Source organism: Brachycentrus maculatus, unplaced genomic scaffold, assembly GCF_059751285.1.
Source record: "Brachycentrus maculatus isolate JH-2025_06_01 unplaced genomic scaffold, ASM5975128v1 h1tg000102l, whole genome shotgun sequence".
In the NCBI taxonomy this organism is placed as follows: Eukaryota; Metazoa; Arthropoda; class Insecta; order Trichoptera; family Brachycentridae; genus Brachycentrus; species Brachycentrus maculatus.
In genome coordinates, this window is record NW_028280856.1 from 1,327,967 (window position 1) to 1,350,291 (window position 22,325).

The 22,325-nt window shown below is 28.3% G+C and overlaps 1 protein-coding gene across 18 annotated transcripts in view; it reads right to left on the reverse strand.

Moving 5' to 3' along the window:
* Eip93F (Ecdysone-induced protein 93F) overlaps positions 1-22,325 on the reverse strand; it is a 127,462-nt gene that overhangs the window by 48,060 nt on the left and 57,077 nt on the right. Inside the window, exon 1 of one of the 18 annotated variants that reach the window (XM_088258733.1) lies at positions 423-559. The exons of the other annotated variants lie outside the window; for them this stretch is intronic. Coding sequence (XP_088114859.1) covers positions 423-438 — 16 coding nt within the window. The 5' untranslated portion in view covers positions 439-559. Of the gene's footprint in view, positions 1-422; positions 560-22,325 lie in introns of those variants that run through there. 18 annotated transcript variants of the gene reach the window in all.

The window sequence follows — 22,325 nt, forward strand, 5'->3', positions numbered from 1 at the left end:
CACAAATGTTATTTTTAAGTGAGTGGAATTACAGATATTGATATTCGATGATCTGTCAATAGACACCGAAAAATATGTGGCACTTTTATTCCGAGAAATCCCGGAATTGTAACCTTTAAAACTGCATAATTTTAGATCAATTCGATTAAAATACATTACATATATCATACATACCAATAAATTTACATACCCATAAATACAGTGGTAAAAATGTTGTATTTAACAAGTAAAACTTAAATTAAAAATCAATATTTCAAATAACATAACACGAAAAATAATCATTTGAAGGATTAATTTATAAAAATGTGTTAAGAAAAAGCTCTTTGTTTGAGATAAATTAAAACAAGTTAGTAATACGATACATGTATTGGAATAAAAATAGCCAAAATAGCACATTTGTATTGTTTCTTTGAAAAACTTACGTTTTGCGCTTCTCATGATGGCTGAATTTCAGTCTATTAATGATGCGTTCCTCGAGTTTTGCATTTTTCAGGTAAACAAAAAAGTTCTTTATTTTTCGAGCCGCGGTAAGTAGCTTAATGGTACAGTAGACACTGACCTAAAATGGTGAAATTGCAATATTTATTTTATCTCTTATCACAGGTAACACTATCAGAACGTGTTAATCTAATAGTTTGATAGAGGAGAATAGTATAGTCGCATGTGCAGCCAATATGCAGTAGATGTACATACAATGTGAACCCTACTCATCTACAGGACGTTGCGCAAAAAAAAGCAAGTTTTAGTAACGGAAAAACGTTTATTATGTTTTTTCTGAAGTCCTGAAATAACGAAATAAAAAAAAAATTACAACCTCAAAACTGTAACACTTATAATACGAATTTTCGAGATAAATTTAAAAATACCGAATTAAAAACTAATAATTGTAAAATTTATTAATTTATTTTAACTTCATGTACAGAAAAGAAAGAACTACATTGGCGGCCCTATTGCTAAAAAGCAATATCTTTCAACCAACCAAAAACTGATTTGTGATATTGATCAAAACGTTTGATACCAAATATAGCTGTTTGAAATCAGAGGGTAGTGTAATTTTGTGCTGTATGTTATATTCATTATAGTAAAAATATGTTTTTTTTAACGAGCATATATTGATTTTTCTCCTCAAATACAGATTAGCATTTTTAGCAAAATTCCAGAGCCATTGTTTTATTATTATGAAAAACTTTTTATTTTTATGATTTTTTTCTTCATATTGGCATGGAGTTCTATTCTCTATGCTACTCCTGTGGAGAAACAGTGCTGTAGTTAGTAAGTAAATTAGGTTTTTAGATTTTTTTGTTTGTTTTATTTTTGAGATTTTTACGTCTTAAGTAATTGTGCGATAATTTTAATATAAGATGTAAAATTACATGTGCCTCTGTTAATACGTGAATTAAAATTTCTTAGAAGTATTTACTCGTAGCACGTCTGATATATGGTTTGATATAAAATTTTCTAAGTGATTGGCTCAATGCCATTTGATAAGGAATAGTTCTATACAGATAAAGAACCCAATCGAAATTGGTCGAGTGTGATTGAATTATTTTAAAAAGGTGTACTTTGTTATCATTGGCTGAAAATAATCGACTGATAAACCTACTTTTCCAATAAAAATATTGTATTAATGAAACAATTTTTAAGCCTTAAAAAGTTGTTCAAATAAATCAACGAAATATTAATATTTTAGCTGTAATAATATAATAATAATATTGATAAAACAACAAAAAAATTGAAACCCGTTTCTAATTTCACTTTACTAACCTGTGATTGAGTTTGTTCGTTACCCTAAAAAACTCTTTTTCAAAAAAAAAGTACTTGGACATAGATTTATACACACGATTTTATAAATAATAACAAAAAACTCCAGTGGAAAATTGTAAGTTTGCGTGTACTTTGGGAAATCATAAAAATGTAAATATATTTAGAAAAATATAATAATATTAATACAGTCAACCCTCCTATAACGTTGAGATAGGTACCGCGTTATCGGAGGGAATTTTATATGGGGTCAATGTTATTAAATTGTATTATTATTTTAAACAACTTATTTCAGTATTTAATTTTATGATTTGATGCATAATTTGTACACATAAAATAGACGCGTTCAATCCCTTCTTCATTAATCAATATCTTCCACCCCGTCGGTTTCTAGATTAATTGTTCATTTATGATATTCAGTCGTGAAACGTTTTGTTAGAGAAATTGATATTCGCATAAAGAGACATCTCGAGTTTATCAACCCCTATCAGAATCAATAAGTTTCAAATAACTCTATACAAATGTGTAGTTAGAGAAAGATTTGTCGCTAATTAACCTTTAGTTAATGGCTCTGTATCAAAAAGACGCAGTGCTAGACAATAAGACGAGTAATACGCGAACGACTGAGTACTTCGAACGTATATTTCAACGATGAAGATGAGCTAACTACGTTACATGACATTATATTAAGAGTAGATATATGAGTATATGTAGTTTCAAGTTATACGATAAACTAAGTGCGTAGGTACTTTTGTCAACGAAAAATAAACTGATATTTTTTATGTGGTCAACACCACAATTTTGAATGTATCTATTGTCAAATAAATAAAATTGAAATGTCGCTCACTCCTTTCAATAACGTCAAATATCAAAAATCGGCAATTTTCGGTTTTGCATGTTTTTGGAATGCCCAGAAAATGTACTATATCCCAGCAAAAACGGCATATTTTTAACTTAATATTTACCCGCTGCAGAGTAGAAAGTGTTTTTTTTACATTTTGAAGAAAAGGTAGTGTTTAATTATTATTTTAAATATATTAAATATTTTTCAAATGGAGAAAAACCTTCAGGTTTTACCTAAAAAGATTTGTTGCATAGCAAAAAGTTAATTTCATTGTATAATATTTTTAAACTTTAAAAACGATCTCCTGAAAAATCAAGTGTTTTGATATATGACGTTGAAAGGAGTGAGCGATGTATGGCGCTGTCAAAATATTCGAGAGACCAATTTGGACATTTTAAATACACATACTTTGACAACATTAAATACATATTTTTTCCATCTCAATAAATATGAATATGAATATAGAATTCTGGCATTTACAGGGCTTACAACCGTCATAGGCTTGGTTGAAAAAATTACTTTAAACACCTGTTACGTTCGCCAATTCCACTAATGATTGACAAAAGCGCTATTAAATTTGTAGAACTCCTTGATATATTGATCAAACTCGTAACACACAATTTGTGAGTTCACAACAGCCATCTATGTTGGAATAGGGAAAGCTTTTATTAAGCAGAGACTCTTCTTATGTGTATATCAGTAACACATTTTGAATTATATTAAATTGTACAATTATCTTAATAATATACTAACATACATATCGCTCACTCCTTTCAAGAACGTCATAAATAAAAAACTTGATTTTTCAGGAGAATGTTTTTAAAGTTTAAAAATATAACACAATAAATTAAAAATAAATATCTAGCCACTAATTGAACTTTTTACTGTGTAACGGATTTTTTTAGGTAAAACCTGAAGGTTTTTTTTCCATTTGAAAATATTTAGTATATTTAAAAACATAATTAAACAATACATTTTCTTCAAAATGCAAAAACATCATTTTCTGCCCTGTAGTGGGTAAATATTAAGTTAAAAATATGCCTCTTTTGCTGGGATATAGTACATTTTCTCGGCATTGCGAAAACATGCCCAACTGAAAATTGACGATTTTTGATTTATGACGTTCTTGAAAGGAGTGAGAGATATATGGAATTCATTCCACGGAAAGTATAACGATAAATGGGTTTGAATTTGAAATAAATGTTAGTTTTAAGCTTGAAATTGAGAAATTGTAGACACGGAGTTGAATTATTGATTCTATAATTAGATTAGATTATACCAGGAGTTTATGAAAGGAAATCAGTTTCCCTGCTCACAATCTTGGAATATTCCGCTTTAGTGGGTTAACTCAACGATTTGGATATTGTGATCCACGTATCTAAATCAAGTGATACGAAATGCACATCGCTAAACAAACAATAATCTTGCATATACTCGATGAATAACTTAAGAACACAAAAGGTTTTAAACGAAGTGATATTTACATTTTTATTTTTATTGACATAGGTTTTTTTAATGCATTTTTATTTTAATGCAAGGTTGTGCTACAGATTCAAAGAAAGCGGTGAAAAACTAGTGGAGATTCGGAATTTTGAACAAACGAAATCTCACATTTTATGTACCTTTATTAACAAAAAAAAAGTTTTATAAAGTTATGATTAAGAATAATCGAGGAAGAATAATAAAACAATCGAGGAAAATAAATATGTGGTAATTTCACATTTAATTTTTTGTCCACCTCCGTAGTGTAATAATTAGCGTGTTTAGGTACCGTGCTGGAGGTCCCGGGTTTGATTCCCAGGAGGGGAGTGAAAATAAATATGAGTGATTTTACACTCTAATATTTATTTTATATTACCCTGGACTGGTACATTAAGCGCAGCACTTCTTTCCTTCATTTTTATGTTCTAATCACTTTTCCTTTAAGTGTTAACGATCAAGATAACACTGCATTCACATGATGCAGTGCCCTATACACCATCGGGTGCGGATAAGGAATTTGGAAAAGAAGAATTTCACTTTTTGTGCAGCAGATATGACCATTTGAATAAAATGATGAATTTAATAGTGTGGGTTATTTTCGATGAAAATGAGGTGTATTTCGAATGCGTTTCATATGCGACGTTTGAACATTTGAATGAGAGTATTGTGTTTATGAAATACAAGTTTACAAAATAACAGTTCCGCGGTGAGGGGAAGAAATGACAGACGGACGAATGACTGACTGTGAGAACTCTGAAATTTATCATACAATGGACTCTAAACTACTAATAATAACGCAAATAGGGCCGAGAAAAGCGGCTCGTTAAATTAATTACATGAACCAGCATTAGTCTTGCACAATACAATTTTAAAACTGTATTTTAAAGGAAAAAAACAAAAAAAAGGGATTTGTGATTTGTGTTTAATATTGTCAAATATAGTTTTGCTAGAACCATAACTATATTTGACAATATCTTAAATACCAGATTCAAATAAAATATATACATTAAAACTGGCATAACACCACTTTTTGAGTTAATTAACGTTAGGACGGCTAGTGTTGAGAACTAATGTTCTAATGAACAGGTGAAAATACAAACATTTTGTATTTTTACTTGTTTATGAGAGCATCCGAATAACAAAAATTATACTGTGTATTTGAACAATGTAATATATTTTGTACAAATTTGGTACATGTGTTAACATATAAAAACTCAAAAAGTTTTCTTATACAAGTCTTTCATTTTAATATTTAATTCATGTTATTCCATATTTAATTACAAATCAATAAAAAAAACACAAATCTATCCATTTTTTATTAATGGTTTACTTAGTAAATACCACTTTTTCTTAAAATCTACTTTGACACGTGTTTCGATGCATGTGTTTTAAAATGATGCAGAATGCATCGAAACACGTGTTATAGTAGATTTTAAGAAAAAGTGGCTTTCACCATGTAAAACTTAAATTAATATTAGATATGTATTACCACAAAGTGACTGCTGAATCCATTAACGGATAATCCTTTCTTCAAAATATTATTGTCTACATAATTCAATCATCTTTATTCTGTGACATGTTGACACGTTCGTGTTTGTATTCAAGTGACCGATTTTTTCATAAACGGTAGCCGAGCGTGCTATCCATTACACTACGGAGGTGGACAAATGATTTTAATAAACAAAATATATAAATACACGTCAGAATAAAAATAAAAATATAATTATGTAAAGCTATCGAAGGTACTCTATTATTAATAATATTAGTTGACATAATTATTGTATTTATTGATTTGGCGTTTAATTTGTAGAACTCCATTTTAATTTATGTATTAATTTTAAATCAAGCACAGATTTTTAGAGTCTACTTAATTGAATTTTATTAACAAAAACACATAAAAAATTAATATTGCGACAATTGTTTCACCTTGTTAGGGCATTATGAAACGAATGTGAAGATCAAATGGACTATGGTCCTTATGTAGCTGCACAATTTTAAGTGACAGTTTTGTCAACAATTGTCACAATATAATTTTTTCAAGTGATTAAGTTAACAAAATACAATTTAGTAGACTAAAAAAAATTGTGTTTCATTTTAAATTAATACTTACAATAATTATTGAAATAAGGTCCAGTTGATATAAAAGCGTGTTCTCATACTCATCGATCCATTCAACGAAACTTAAATGCATTTTGTTAAACAGATTAGAACATTTTAATTACCGCTTCTCTGTTCTGGCTCTTGCTTCCAGCTAGACATTGAAAAGACACTTAATATTACTTTTACAAGTGAGTGTGCAATTATAAAAATTTCAACTCAATGACCTGTCGATACACACCGTAATGTGGCACTTTTATAACGAGAAATCCCGATATTGGAAAATGTAGAAAAAATATTTTTTTGATTAAAGTTTTACTTGGTAAATACCATTTTTCCTTAAAATCTATTGTGACACGTGTTTCTGTGCATTCAGCATAATTTTTATGATGCAGAATGCGTCGAAACACGTGTTACTATAGATAAAATGAAAATCATATATTATTTTGAGAAATAAAGACTTATTGTTTTTATCCATTCAACTTTCTATTAACAACCAACTAGTTTCAGCAACAAACTGTTGCCCTCTTCAGGGTTTAATTTATGACAATTAAACCCATTTATCAATACGATCCAAAAAGTAAATGTTTTCAATATTCGAAATATAATATTGGCGAGTACGGCCAGCAAAGCAAAGATGTATAAAGTCTTTTTATTTCTCAAAATAATATATCAATATGATCCACAAAGTTAATGCTTTCAAAATTAAAAACAAAATGAAAATCGTTTTAAAATTAAAATAATATTTTTTTAATCCTTATTTGTTATAAGTTCGATAGTAATAAAAATGTGTTACAAATTTATATTATTTTATTAAACATCTTCTACGTATATAATTTTTTTATATACATATATTGTAATTTTATTAATAATATTTATTAGTTGCCTTAGAAAATTCTCCTTGGCTATCATGTACAAGAATTTAAAGCACATTTAGTTTATATACCTTAGAAAAGATAGTAAATGTGTATAAATAGTGATTCAATATCTTATATCAATCAACATTTGTCACATAGCAATTTATTTGTCTTATTCGTCTAGTCATATTTTTTAAATAAGACACCATTGTATCTGATAGATCTTTATGTTTTATTGCCTCATAAATTGTTGTCAACTGTATATGGTACCTTATTTTGCACATTCTGTTTTTAATTTAAATTTTCTTTAAAAAAAATTAACATAACCACACTAAATGAGGAGGTTCTCACCAAAAAGTAACCTTTCCAATATTGCACAAAAATTCCTTTAAATGCAAATCCGTTCTGTATACTGTATACTATCGAAATCTTAATTAAAGTTCCGACAAAACGTGACCGATCCTGTGTTAAACCAATAAAAAATCATTAAATCGCACCAAAACGATACAATTTTACAAACTAGAATTCCTGATTACTTAAAATCATTTAAAATAGAAATGTAACGTTTTGGTGAGGACCTCTCCAAATGAGGGACATCTTGCGATGACGGCTCATCACATTAGGGTGACGCATATAATGTAGTTGCACTAGGTTACCATGCATTCGGCGAGAGTTACGTACTCGCTGTTACATTAGGTTACGTTATTTTACGTTAGGTTAGGTGCGCACATCAGCGTGATCTGGTTTCTATATTTAATGTGGATCGATATTCTTTTGACGGTTCACACTGTCGACAGCGCAGTCAGGGGTGCGCCAAGTGGGGCGATCATGGCTGACAAATTAATACCACTAAAAGGGTTGTAATTAGCGAACATTGATACTAGAACCATTCAAAGGAACGCACTTAGGAAATTTTAAATATTTATGTTTTAAGGTACTTTTTGTATAGGTTAGTATGTAGTAAGAAAAAGCAAACAAAAAAGTCTGGTGTGAATGCTCGGAGTTATATATATATATATATATATATATATATATATATATATATATATATATATATATATATATATATATATATATAAAGTTGTAATATGTGAAAAATTTCAATATAAAAGTGTAAGACGGATATTCAAAGCAATAAAAATTATTTAAGGACTTTAAATATTAGACATTGTATTTTATCAAACTTTTTTAAATAAAAATTAAATAATATTGTATAATTTTAGATTTTTTCGTGGATTAATTGGTAAGCGATAACAATGGCTCAAATGTGGTTCGTCTTTTAAACGTACTATTTTTATTTTGTTTTCTTCGCAATGTGGGAGAACACACGACTTGAACGCAAACAACGGGAATAATGGTAGAACACATTCCATCTCTCCCAAGACAACAATTTAATTAAAAACAAAAAAAAAGATGAAAGATGTAACCAGACCCGGACCAACTTAATTCACGTCTTGATTATTCATTATTTTGTAATAAAATTCATAAAAATTAAATTATAATTATTTATTTATTATTATAATGTTCATACATTTTTAATCAGCAAATAAGAAAAAAACGCGCCGTGGAGTAGTTGGTATAAACGCTTTGTGAAGCTAGAGAAGTGGGTTTGATTTTTTTAATGAATTTTCATAAAAACCTTCCTCACCCATCCTTGTAAAGATATTCTTCAAGAACCGAATAGTGAGTGAGATCTTTCCATAAAAAAGTAATAAATAAGAAAGTTAATTATAACTCTTTTAAACTTCAAAAGATATTAAATTTGGATTATCATTAGATGGTGAAGTTATGTTATTCATGTTAAGAAATGAGCATTGTATTACCATTATTTTATTTTATTTTTTATCCGAAATCAAAGTGCGTAAGACATCACGTTGGATCACTGAGATGTGAGCTTGATCTTCAATTACATATTGTTGTAATTTTTTTATGTAAAATATATTTGAAAGGATATAGATAACGTTATTATAGAAACTCTGGGGAATGAATAATGAATTATATAAGAAAAAAGGAGGAAAGCGAAACTCGAGTGTTTAAAATATTAATGCTATTTAGGAATGGATATGATAGATGATTCAAACGTTAGGAAAAAAGAGCACCAGGCAAAGCTAAGGCAATCGGGGTAGGATACCTGTACTCGTACAAGCAAATATAACTTAAGCAATACTGATATGTATGAGTGCCGCAAGGGAAACTTTTTTTATTCTATTTTGTAAAAATATTAAAAATTAATTTATTAAATTTGGAAATTCTTCCATCTTTTTAATGCAAACGTATTTCGCTGTCATGTTGACAGTGTCTACAAAAGAAGAATAACCTCATCCATATTCCAATTCTCTACATACATAGTCATCGGATAGAAAGTAATTTTTTTATATGAATCCCTATTTTTGTTCGCGTTCTACCCAATTTTTTATTTATTTTTTGTATTTTTATTAAATGTATAAAGAAATATTTCCTTTTTTATACTATCTTTGTTGACCTAACTTACCCGTTATCAAAATATAAATTAAGTTATGGCGGAGTGTATTTAAACCTAGACGATCCGTCCGCGACACTTATATGGGACTTAGATCCGATACTATTTCTAATATGTACCTAAGCCAAATAAAATTAGGAAATTTAATTAAAGGCTGTTTATTTTATGCCAATATATTTTGTTAACACAGAACTGCAATCAATTTATGGAGTTTCCTTTAGAAAAGCTTAAATTTGACTGTAAATATCAGTAGAACTAAAATATTTCAAGAAATTTTCACAGCGCATGGCTAGACAAATTTTGGGTACACCTTAATGTAGGCAATATTATGAACACCTAGACCAACCCACTGTGATGCGCTAGAACAAGCTGAAATTCAGGATTATAAATTTACAATAATTTTAGACTGTAAAAACGAGTATTTTTTCACAAAAATAAAATGAAGTCAGATGTTATTACGAAAGTCATAAAAAATATTACAAAATTTAATATTTAAATCGTTATAAAAAGATACATAATATTTGGATAAATAAATACATGCTGAAAACCAAATAAAAGAATATTTATTGATATATATATATATATATACAATATTTTTATGCTTATCTCCGTATTGAAGTGGTTAGAGTGTTAAATTGGTATGCTAGAAGCCCCGGGTTCGATTCCCAGATGTAAATATAAGAGACTTTTAACTCTAATATTTATTTAATATGACCTGTAGTTCACGATTGATCATTTAGCCTTTATATTATTGACGATCAAGTTATTATTGCGTCAATTACATTTTTTTATGATTTCACGAAAACAAGTTATACAAATTCCGTAAATATCATCTTATCGATGTTCAATTTAAAGAGGAGATTTAATACGCATGCTGTGCAATCTTCTCTACACGACATCTTTTAGAATTAGTCAATTGATATACTCGTATATCAACTGACTAATGATTTGATTTGTGTAATATGACTGTTTTGAATAAGACAGAAAATAAAATACTCCAAATTTGTACATGGTTTGATGAATATATCAGATGAAGATATAATTTACTTACTAAATCGATAAATCAATAGTTTTTTCATTGTTTTTGTCCGCCTCCATGGTCCAGTAGTTATTACATTTGGCTACTATACTGGGAGTTTTGGTTACATTCTACGTAGGTTAGAACCAATAAAAGTGTTTTTTAATATTTTTTTACTATGATACTGAATTGAATATTACCCTAGACTGGTGCCTGAAGTGCTGAACTAATCACTTGGCCTTCATAACATTCACGATCAACATAACATAACATCAACTAGACACAGTGCTCTATGCATAATTGGGTAGGAAAAAGGGTAAAAAAATCTGTTATGATAAATATCAATTCAAATTTACATATATTACAAACTAATTTTTTTTTTCATTGATTGATTTGGCAGTCACTTTGTAGTTAAATCTATCAATTTTTAATTAAAGTTTTATAAAGTAATAATTTTTTAGCCATTTTATTGATGGCACATTTTTAACGGTTATTCTTAAGTGGCCAATGCACCATCTGATGTGAGTGAGGCCAAGAAAAAAAAGTTTTTATACCCGCATACACATAATGCAATTATTATCATCTATTTTTTGACAGCTCATCGAAGATGAAGAAGAATATGGATGTCTGAGCATTTAAGGGGCTGACGACCGTCATAGGCTGATTTAAGTGATCATTTTACACACGTGTAATATTCACCAATTCTACCCTTTATTGATAACCACACTACTCAAATTCTTGGAAGTTCTTTATATATATGAACCAATTTTGAAACATTATTCTTGAACCACTAGAACTTCACTAGAGACATCTATTGGTGAGATGAAAATAAGCTTTTTATTAAGCAGAATTTCTTATATTAGTGTGTGAGGTGGTAAAAAAAATGAAAATAACTCCTGTAATTGGAGATCTAGAATCGATCCTGTAATAGAAGTCTATTGGTGAGATGAAAAGAAGCTTTTTATGAAACAGAAACTCTTTTCTTAGTATGTGAGGTCCGAATCCTGGATTATAATCACACACATGAGAAACGTCAGAAAAATGAACACACTCAAAATGTTATTATCATTTGATTATTATAATAACAGGTTGGAATACACCCGATCAACTGGACGGTGACAATTAGTACAATACACAATTGGTGAAATGTGACAAAACCCGCGGTATCTGTCTCGCATCTGTTGGCCGATAGGTGGGTACTTGTATTTTTAAAAAGCCACAACAAAGGAAATCGATCCCCGGACTATCGTGACAGCATGCGATACTAATAATAACGACCCAAAACCATTCACTGCACATATTTGAGGCACTGTGAAAAAATATTTTCAATTCACGTCGGCGGGCGATTATTAATGCATACCCGTGAAACTGCAGGGCTTAAAAAGCACAGCGAGTGGACGTCACGCGGAAATCTAATATGGCAAAACTTCGATATAACAGACTAATTGGGGGGGAGGGGGTATGTGTTAAAGCCAGAAGTACATTACATATAATAAAGGTTACATAAAACTTTATTTTTGAAAACATGATCAATGCATAAAAATACAACGAAACACTAAAACAATTTTTTTTGATATCTTCGGACATTCGTCGTGAAGTCATTGCTGTTTGATATAGATGCTTTTGCTTTTGGTAATCCTGCTTTGAAAAAAGAAACAATTTGGAATTATGACACTTTTATTGGATTATGGATTGATATGATTTAAATTATGGATTGGGCATTTGAATTTAAATTTATACATAATATTAACAAGACGTTTTTTAACATTTAACTGAATTTTTTGTCCGTTATACATATATTAAGGTTTTAATGAAAAAAAAAATAAGTGCGTTTAAAGTCAAATAAATAAAAGCGAATCTGACTCTCCATATAAATATGTAGGTACACATATAAATCGGTATAATCAAATATTTTAATACTGTCAGTAAGTGGTCAAATGTATTTATTCGGAGATGTGTGAATGCGACAGAGGCGAAAATTATTTGCACACAGAGGTTGGTTTAGCGTTCTATACTTACTGCCTTCCCCTTTGGGAAAGTGGTGTAATGGTTAGGTAGTTTTAGTATTTAAAACCGTTAAATATATTTACCTAAAATATGGAAGATACTAAGAATTAAAATATAAGAAGTTTAGAGCCGGAACTGATGATGCTGCATGTCATTCGCCTGACAATTTTATCCGCTGAGATTCGCTGCCTACTTCTGTAGAAAGTGGCGTGATGGTTAGTCAGTTAGTCGATATGTACATGGGTGTAGTAATTACTATTTTTGAAAAATAATAAACTAGATTTTTAGTTACCTTTTAATTTTTTGTTTTATTTATTTCAAAACTTGAGGTGAAGTATCCTTCTAAGGTTTATAAGACACTTAATGTATAAATAGTAAAGCGTTATATCCTTTTGTCTCGAAAACCTTATATTTATTTAAGTTCAAAGTCATTTAACAAAAAACTACAATATTAAAAAGTCAGAAAACGATAATTTAGCGATACGTAGTAAGTATACAGTGCACAACTGTCATAGAGTCGGCTGCTCTTGAGTATTTTATTAATGGGGCGTCTCCTAGTTCGTAAATATCGATATTTGGTTTTAATTTATATTTTTTTAATACAAAACTTAATGATTAATGTTTGAAGACTCCCTGATATGAAAATGATGTTCTTATAAAACAGAATAATAGTATTTTAACAAATCAGAAAAATTAAAGAATCGAATAAAAAACTCTCTAAAGGTATGATCAAGAGAGAAATGAGAAAGCAAAGGAATGACACTAGCACGACAGTAATGCATTGTGGGTATTGTATGCATATCATATGTATACGCGGTTTATTATGGGGTTGTACGTATTGGGTCATGTTAGCAGCTTTTTAAACTAGGACAACGTTGTCAAAACTATAATAATCGACGAAATTATATTTGCATTTATACAATCGTTATAAGTTCTTTTCATTGATTTTTTATTTATTTACTGTAGTGTTAAATTACTATCTGCCTCCAAAGTGTTATACTCAACACATTTGGCTATCATGCTGGAGGTCTCAGGTTCGATTTCCTTCCTCTAACCCTTATCCATACCCAATGGTGCATAGGGCACTGTTTCGTATAGAAGCAGCGTTATCTTGATCGTTTATATACACGAAGGAAAGGTGATCAGAATTGCACTTAAGGTACCTTTCCAGGGTGATATTAAATAAATATAAGACTGAAAAATCACTACTATTTATTTTGACCCTCTTGGGAATCAAACCCGGAATCTCCAGCATGGTAGCCTAACGCGCCAACCACTACATTATGGAGGCTCTAATCGATTCACAGGGTAGTTAAAATAAATGTTAGTGTTATTTCATTTTAATATTACAGTGAAAAATTGAAACACGTATATATATATATATATATATATATATATATATATATATATATATATATATATATATATATATATATATATATATATATATATATATATATATATATATTTATATATATATATATACATATATATATTTATATATATATATATATATATATATATATATATATATATATATATATATATATATATATATATATATATATATATATATTATATATATATATATACATATATATATTTATATATATATATATATATATATATATATATATATATATATATATATATATATATATATATATATATATTTATATATTTATATATATATATATATATATATATATATATATATATATTTATATATATATATATATATATATATATATATATATATATATATATATATATATATATATATATATATATATATATATATATATATATATATATATATGAATATAAATATATATATATATATATATATATATATATATATATATATATATATATATATATATATATATATATATATATATATATATATATATATATATATATATATATATATATATATATATATATATATATATATATATATATATATATATGTACATATATATATATATATATAAATATATATATATATATATATATATATATATATATATATATATATATATATATATATATATATATATATATATATATATATATATATATATATATATATATGTAATAAAATAACTAGGTACCTACCCATACATTTTATTAAGTACCTACAAATAGTACCTACATAAAACAGTTCTACCAACAGATGTCGCATGCGTCACTCAGAAGAAAACAAAAGACTTCCGATAATATTATTAACTGTCAGAATCATATAGATATAAAAATTATTGTAAAGATTAATTAAGAATAAACTTTTATTGTCGTTTCTTTAATTACAAAGCAACACATTGTTTATTTTATTATTATACACCCACTTTACATATTATTTACACTTAATTTTCAAAAGGAAAATATTACCACGTTATAAAACGACAATTTTGTTAATCAAAAATAAAGAAACAAAATAAAAATAAAAATGGATACTGCTCCTCAAACATTACAAAACTTACTAGAAAAATTAATACAAAATGCTCAGGTAAGCAAACATCAAAATTAAAAAGATATTTCAGAGAAGTTCATCATTGAAAAATTTACAAGCAAAAATCCTAATGCAAACCAGTGGATGGATATTTTTGAAAAAGAATGTATACGTTTTGAGGTGACAACGGATGAGAAAAAAATTGAAATATTAAGATTGTTTATGGATAAAAGTTGTGAAGATTGGTACAGTTCGATGATGATAAAATTTTCCATGAACTCAGAATGGATAGTATGGAAAAACAACTTTTGTAAAACATTTACAAACAAGGGATGGAACCATGTAATGTTTGCATTATCTTTTAAATATAACGACGGTTCCTTGTTAGACTATGCCATAAGGAAGGAAAAACTTTTGTTGGAGATGAGAAGAACGATCGACATGGGTACCTTAGTAGATCTTATTGTGGCTGGTTTACCAGAATTTATAATTAATAAGATTGATAGAGAAAAATTAGAAGATACAGTCGATTTATTCAATGAAGTAAAAAAACACGAAAACATTATAAATAAAAAAAGGTTTTCGGATCAAAGAAGATATGGAAATCTAAGAACTAGTGGTAAAATTAAAGATAAAAGTCCATGTAAGATTTGTGAAAAATTAAATAAGGGAACTCGATATCACCCTGAAGTAACGTGCTGGTTTAAAACAAAGGAGGATGATAAGTTTAATAATAAAAATACTATCAGACATGTAAACAATTCAGTTATAGAAGCTAAGTTAAACGAAACCGATCAAAAAAACGAATAGTAACACCATTAATAAATGTCAAACTATTACTAAATGATCAAATTGAAATATTTGGAATTTACGATTCAGGTTCAAATGTTTCTCTAATAAATTCTAAGTTATTAAAACTAAAAGGAAAAGGAAACAATATGAATGAAGCAGATTTAGTAACAATTAATGGTGTTAAAAAGACAAACGGTTTGACGACTTTGAAAATAAAAATATTTGAATTGGAAAAAAACGTTGATGTATATATTATTGATGAAGAAAATTTCAAATATGATTTTTTGATAGGATTAGATATGATAAAAAAATTTAAACTAATCCAAAATGAAGACTTAAAAATAACACAAAGACAATGCTTGAAAAATGAAAATAAAAAGAAAGTAGAAAAAATTTCTACAAAATATAAAATAAAAAATAGTGAATTTAAAAATACAGAAAATAACAACAGCGAGGAATGCAAAATAAATTATAATGAACATGTAAAAGAAGAAGATTTTGAAATAAAAATAAATCATTTAAATCAATTTCAAAAATCTAAAATAAATGAACTGATTTGCAAATATAAATCCGTTTTTGCAAAAGACAAATATGATATCGGCACTGTTAGTGGATACGAAGCGAGGATAGACTTACTAGTAGACAGATATTGCAGTAAGAGGCCTTACAGATGTACTGTAGAAGATAAAAAGGAGATAGAAAAACAAATTGCAAAATTACTGGATAATAAGATAATAGAAGAATTCTACAGTCCATTTGCTGCACCTGTTACATTGGCATTTAAAAAAGAGGAAAACAAAAAATTCAGACTGTGTATAGATTTCAGAGACTTGAATAAAATAGTAGTGCCTCAAGCTCAACCATTTCCTTTAATTGAAGACCTAATGATAAAGACCAGGAATTGCAAATTTTTTTCAACACTAGATATAAACTCAGCGTTTTGGTCTATTCCTTTACGAATCGAAGACAGAAAAAAGACGGGATTTGTTACACAAGAAGGACATTTCCAATGGACTTGCCTACCATTTGGATTGAAGACCTCACCAGCAATTTTTCAAAGGATACTAGGTAACATATTAAGAAAGTATAAACTTACTGATTTCACCGTTAATTACATAGATGATATTCTTATATTTTCTAAAACTTTTGCTGAGCACATTAAACATCTAACACAGTTGCTGGAAGCGATCGAAACGGAAGGTTTCAGGTTAAAATTTACAAAATGCGCATTTGCGTCAGACTTGGTAAAATATCTAGGTCATATAATTCAAAATAATTCAATAAAACCAGTAAAGGATAATTTGATTTCAATAAAGAATTTTCCTGTTCCAAAAACGATAAAAAATGTAAGACAATTTCTGGGGAAAATAAACTTTTACCATGAATACATACCAAAGAGTGCAATAATACTAGATCCATTGCATAACTTACTAAGGAAAAATCAAAAATTTATTTGGTGTGATAAATGCCAAAAAGCATTTGAAATAACAAAAAGCATGCTTTGCTCACAGCCCGTTCTAGAAATTTTTGATCAGGATTTACCAATCAACATTTATACCGATGCTTCTTTAGAAGGTGTTGGGGCCATTTTGAAACAAAAGCAGCCCGATGGTAGAGAAAAACCAGTGGCATACTTTTCAAAAAAACTAAATGAAGCCCAGAAGAAAAAAAAAGCAATATATTTAGAATGTTTAGCAATTAAGGAAGCGGTAAGATACTGGCAATACTGGTTAATAGGTAAATCATTTACGGTTTATTCAGATCACAAACCTTTGGAAAATATGAATCTGAAATCTAGGACCGATGAAGAGTTAGGTGATTTAACATATTATTTATCGCAATATGAATTTGAAATAAAATATAATCCAGGAAAGAAGAATTTAGAAGCAGATTGTCTAAGCAGGAATCCAGTATTAGAATCGAGTGAAAATGCAGATGAACAATTAAAAGTTGTAAATTTGGTTAAATTAGAAGATATTTTAAGAGATCAGAATAAAAATGAAAGAATTCAACAGAAAAAAAACAAATGGATTGAAAAAAACAATGTCTATTTTAAAAAGGTCAAGAAAAAAGAAAAAATAATTCTTTCAGAACCGTTTAGCATCGAAATCATAAAAGACATACATGAAAACCTATGCCATATTGGAATTGGACAAATGCAAAAGACTATTAGTCCACATTACACAGCCAAAAATTTGACGAAAAACATAAAAACAATTTGTAGAAATTGTGAAATTTGTATTAAAAATAAATCAAGAGGACAAAAGAAATTTGGATTTATGTCTCATCTAGGCCCGGCCACAAAGCCTTTTGAAATAATATCTTTAGACACAATTGGAGGTTTAGGAGGTTCAAGATCAACAAAAAAATATCTACATCTCTTAGTGGATCACTTTACAAGATACGCATTTATTTTAACCTCGAAAACTCAGAATGCAAATGATTTTATAAAACTAATCAAAATAACAGAAACCGAGGATATTGGTATGCTTCTCACCGACCAATACCCAGGAATAAACTCGAAAGAATTCAAGGAATTCTTAAATGACAAGCAGATCCCAATAATCTTCACTGCAGTAAATGCACCATTCTCAAATGGCCTAAATGAAAGGCTGAATCAAACATTGGTGAACAAAATCAGATGCAAAATAAATGAAAAAGGGAAAAGAAGAGCATGGACCACAATAGCTCAAGAATGTGTTAATAAATATAATAATACTAATCACTCAGTCACTGACTTTTCCCCAAGTTATCTTTTATATGGTACAGATGTAAATATTTTACCCAACGAATTAAAACAAGGAAAATCTAATAATGACTGGATTAGAGACAGGAAAATAGCGCTTGAAAATACAATAAAATCACATAATTGCAATAAAACATTATTTGACAAAAATAGAATAGGCTGCGAATTCAACGTAGGAGACATGGTGTATGTGGAAAATGGAAACAAGCTAAACAGAAAAAAATTGGATGAACTAAAAATTGGACCTTATAAAATTATTGAAAAAATTTCTAACTCAATATACAGAATTGATACAGGTCACAAAAAAATAAAATCAAACCTTTATCATATCACTAAACTTATACCAGTCCCTTCACTACAAGAAGATGATCCGGAGGACGAGTGAAAATTTTACTATGAATTTTCATCCCCAAGGGGGGAGATGTAATAAAATAACTAGGTACCTACCCATACATTTTATTAAGTACCTACAAATAGTACCTACATAAAACAGTTCTACCAACAGATGTCGCATGCGTCACTCAGAAGAAAACAAAAGACTTCCGATAATATTATTAACTGTCAGAATCATATAGATATAAAAATTATTGTAAAGATTAATTAAGAATAAACTTTTATTGTCGTTTCTTTAATTACAAAGCAACACATTGTTTATTTTATTATTATACACCCACTTTACATATTATTTACACTTAATTTTCAAAAGGAAAATATTACCACGTTATATATATATATAAATATATATATATATATATATATATATATATATATATATATATATATATATATATATATATATATATATATATATATATATATATATATATATATATAATATGTGGAGGTTCTCACCAAAAAGTTAAATTTCCAAAATAAATGATTTTAAGAAATCAGGATCAAATTCTAGCTTGTAAAATTGTTACCTTTTGGTGCGATTTAATGATTTCATATTGGTTTAACACAGGATTAGTCACGTTTTGTCACAATTTTTACTAAAATTTCGATAGAATACAGTAAACAGAACAGATTTCTATTTAAAGGTTTTTTTGCAATATCGAATCATATGTTAAATGATCAATAAGTAATTAAATTAATAAAGTAGTTTAAAAACAAAGTTAAACTCAATTATAAAAGGGTTAGTTAAAAATAACGGTATAACGGAGCGATACGCCGAGGTTCTACGTGTATCTAGGAGCTCTGTTTGTTGTATGATACGATACATATGTGAAAATTTGAAACACGTGTATATTGAGTGAATATATAACGCTAGTTAGGCAAGTACTGGGTACAGACGGAAGTATTGTACGGTGAACATGTTCGGTTTACGGACACTATCCTCCCAGCAGCCCAACAGGTGTTCTCGCTGCCGGATCCGGTGGAGGCTGTGTTGGTATTGTTTATTTGGCGAGAGGATGTGGCGGACAGTGTTTAAATTTGGAGCGGACAGCGCGCTGTTTAACTTTGAAAGCTTTTATGGTAGCCCGTTCCTGAATTTCAGATAGCTGAAAATGTATTTAGCGAAATTTTCATAATTCATTTTGTATTACTATCCATTTACAGCTATTTTTTTCAAAGCAATTTAAATTAATCAATAAATAGGTGAAAATAATAAAATATTAGGGTTTTTCGTAAAAAAACAACAAAATGATATTTAATTTATTGTTTCGGCATTAACTTTGTGGTTTACAAAGACATGTTACAATGATTACCCTAACTAACCCCTCTCCTTATTTATAGAACAATTTTTATTTTATATATTAGTTATTATTAAGACCTGACGTTGGAAGTTTAGCCTCCAAAACTAGTAGTCTTTAATAAAACTCAAGTGCTATAAAAACAAGTGTTTCCTTAATCATTGTAACAAAATGATACAAATTTATGCATCCCCTCATATAAACTCACTGATTATTCCAATTCCTATCCTGACGACTATGTCTAAAGTATTAGATTTTTTTTTGAATTCCAAGTGACTCTAAAATCTAGTTACGGTTTAAACAACACCGCTTATCGTGACCCCACTTAGGCTTCATTTTTTAAGTTTTATAGCTTATGCCAACTCGTGAGTGTATCAAATCTTTATGTTAATAGTTACTTTAATTTCATGTAATTCATGAGTGAAAATTCTAGGCAAAAATACTTTATCATGTAAAGTTTTCCTTGATCTTCCTCTGCTTCTATTACCAAACACATTTGTCTCATACATTTTATTTATATTGATTTGTATTAAGTGGTTAAATTTGATTTCATATTATTTTTTGACATCTCATCAAAGATGTCAAAAAATAATATGAAAAATAACTCCTGTAATTGGAGAAAATTCAGATTTGTGAACAAGTCAACACACTCAAAATGTTGTAAATTTGTCACTTTGTACATTTTTAATTTAAATTTATTTTAAATACCACATTTTTAAAAAACCTATTGTGACATGAATTTCGATGCGTTGGGTGTAACAATAGATTTTAATAAATAGTGGTATGAATTTATCAAGAAAAACTTCAATTAAAAATGGTATAAATTAAATTTTCAATTCATCAAAACAAATGATTTATACGTTTTCTTTGTTATAAAGTAGAAGTAAAATATAATATTCGCCTTTTTTGTCGGAAAATCAATAGTTAGTGCCTTTAAAAATAGCCATGAATTTTTCCCAATGTAAAAATGTATGCATTATTTCAAACAAGTGTCGATTTTCATGTTACAGAAGGAAATGGATAATTAAGATAGAAATAATGAGACGGCATTATATTTGCAGCTTCATTGTTTATGAGAAAATTTAACTTGCTTTCAAATATTAAAACTTTTAATTACATTTATATTTTTGAAACAATGAGACAGGAAAAATAACCGTAATACAAATTCGGAATCAAAACGAAAATATTTCTGATTGCGTTTTTCTTACCCTTATTCCAAACTAATAATAAATATATTAATAATAATACAGTACAGCATTGGATTGATAAAGTGTTAACATTTATTGTAGTAGACAAGGGAATAAGCCGTTTATATATACATACTCTTGAGGAAATATCCTAGTCAGTATGTTTGAAACCGTGACTTACCAGGAAACGAACCCAGTATTTTACTACTACTAGTACAACTGATCATTATTCATACCAAATGGTTCATAGGGCACTGCGTTAAATGTATGAAATGTTAATTTGATCGATTATTGTATAAAGGCAAAGTAATCAGTCCTGCGAGTCAAGTACCAGCGAAGGGCAATATTGAACAAATACCATAGAGACTTTTTTGTTATTGTCCCCCTTTGAATTGAATCTGGGTAGCTAAATGTGCTAAACACTACACTATGGAGGCCGAAAATTATACGGTATACAGAAAAAAGTATTTTTAAACTTTAAAGATAAAAATGTTTTTTTTTTCACTGTTATTCACATATTAACATTGATGCAGTACTATCATGAATTGAACGACCGACCCTATTTATTTTAAACAGACCCAAAAATAATTATTTGGAATGGCTTACTTTTTGAAGAATTATTGTGTATTATAATAAATATATATACTTGTAATTTTTGACATTTCAACAAAGAAGAAGAAAAATATGGAAAACTGGACATTTACAGGGATTACGACCAATCGTAGGCTGGTTGCCTGACATTAAACAAATTGTGACAGGTCGTTAGCCCTGTAAATGTCCAGACTTTCATATTCTTTTTCATCTATGTTGAAATTTCAAATATGTTAACTAACCTCCAAGTTGAAAAACCCAGATTTGTAAACATGTATTTGGACACACCTAAAATGATGTGAATATTTTTTTATTAAT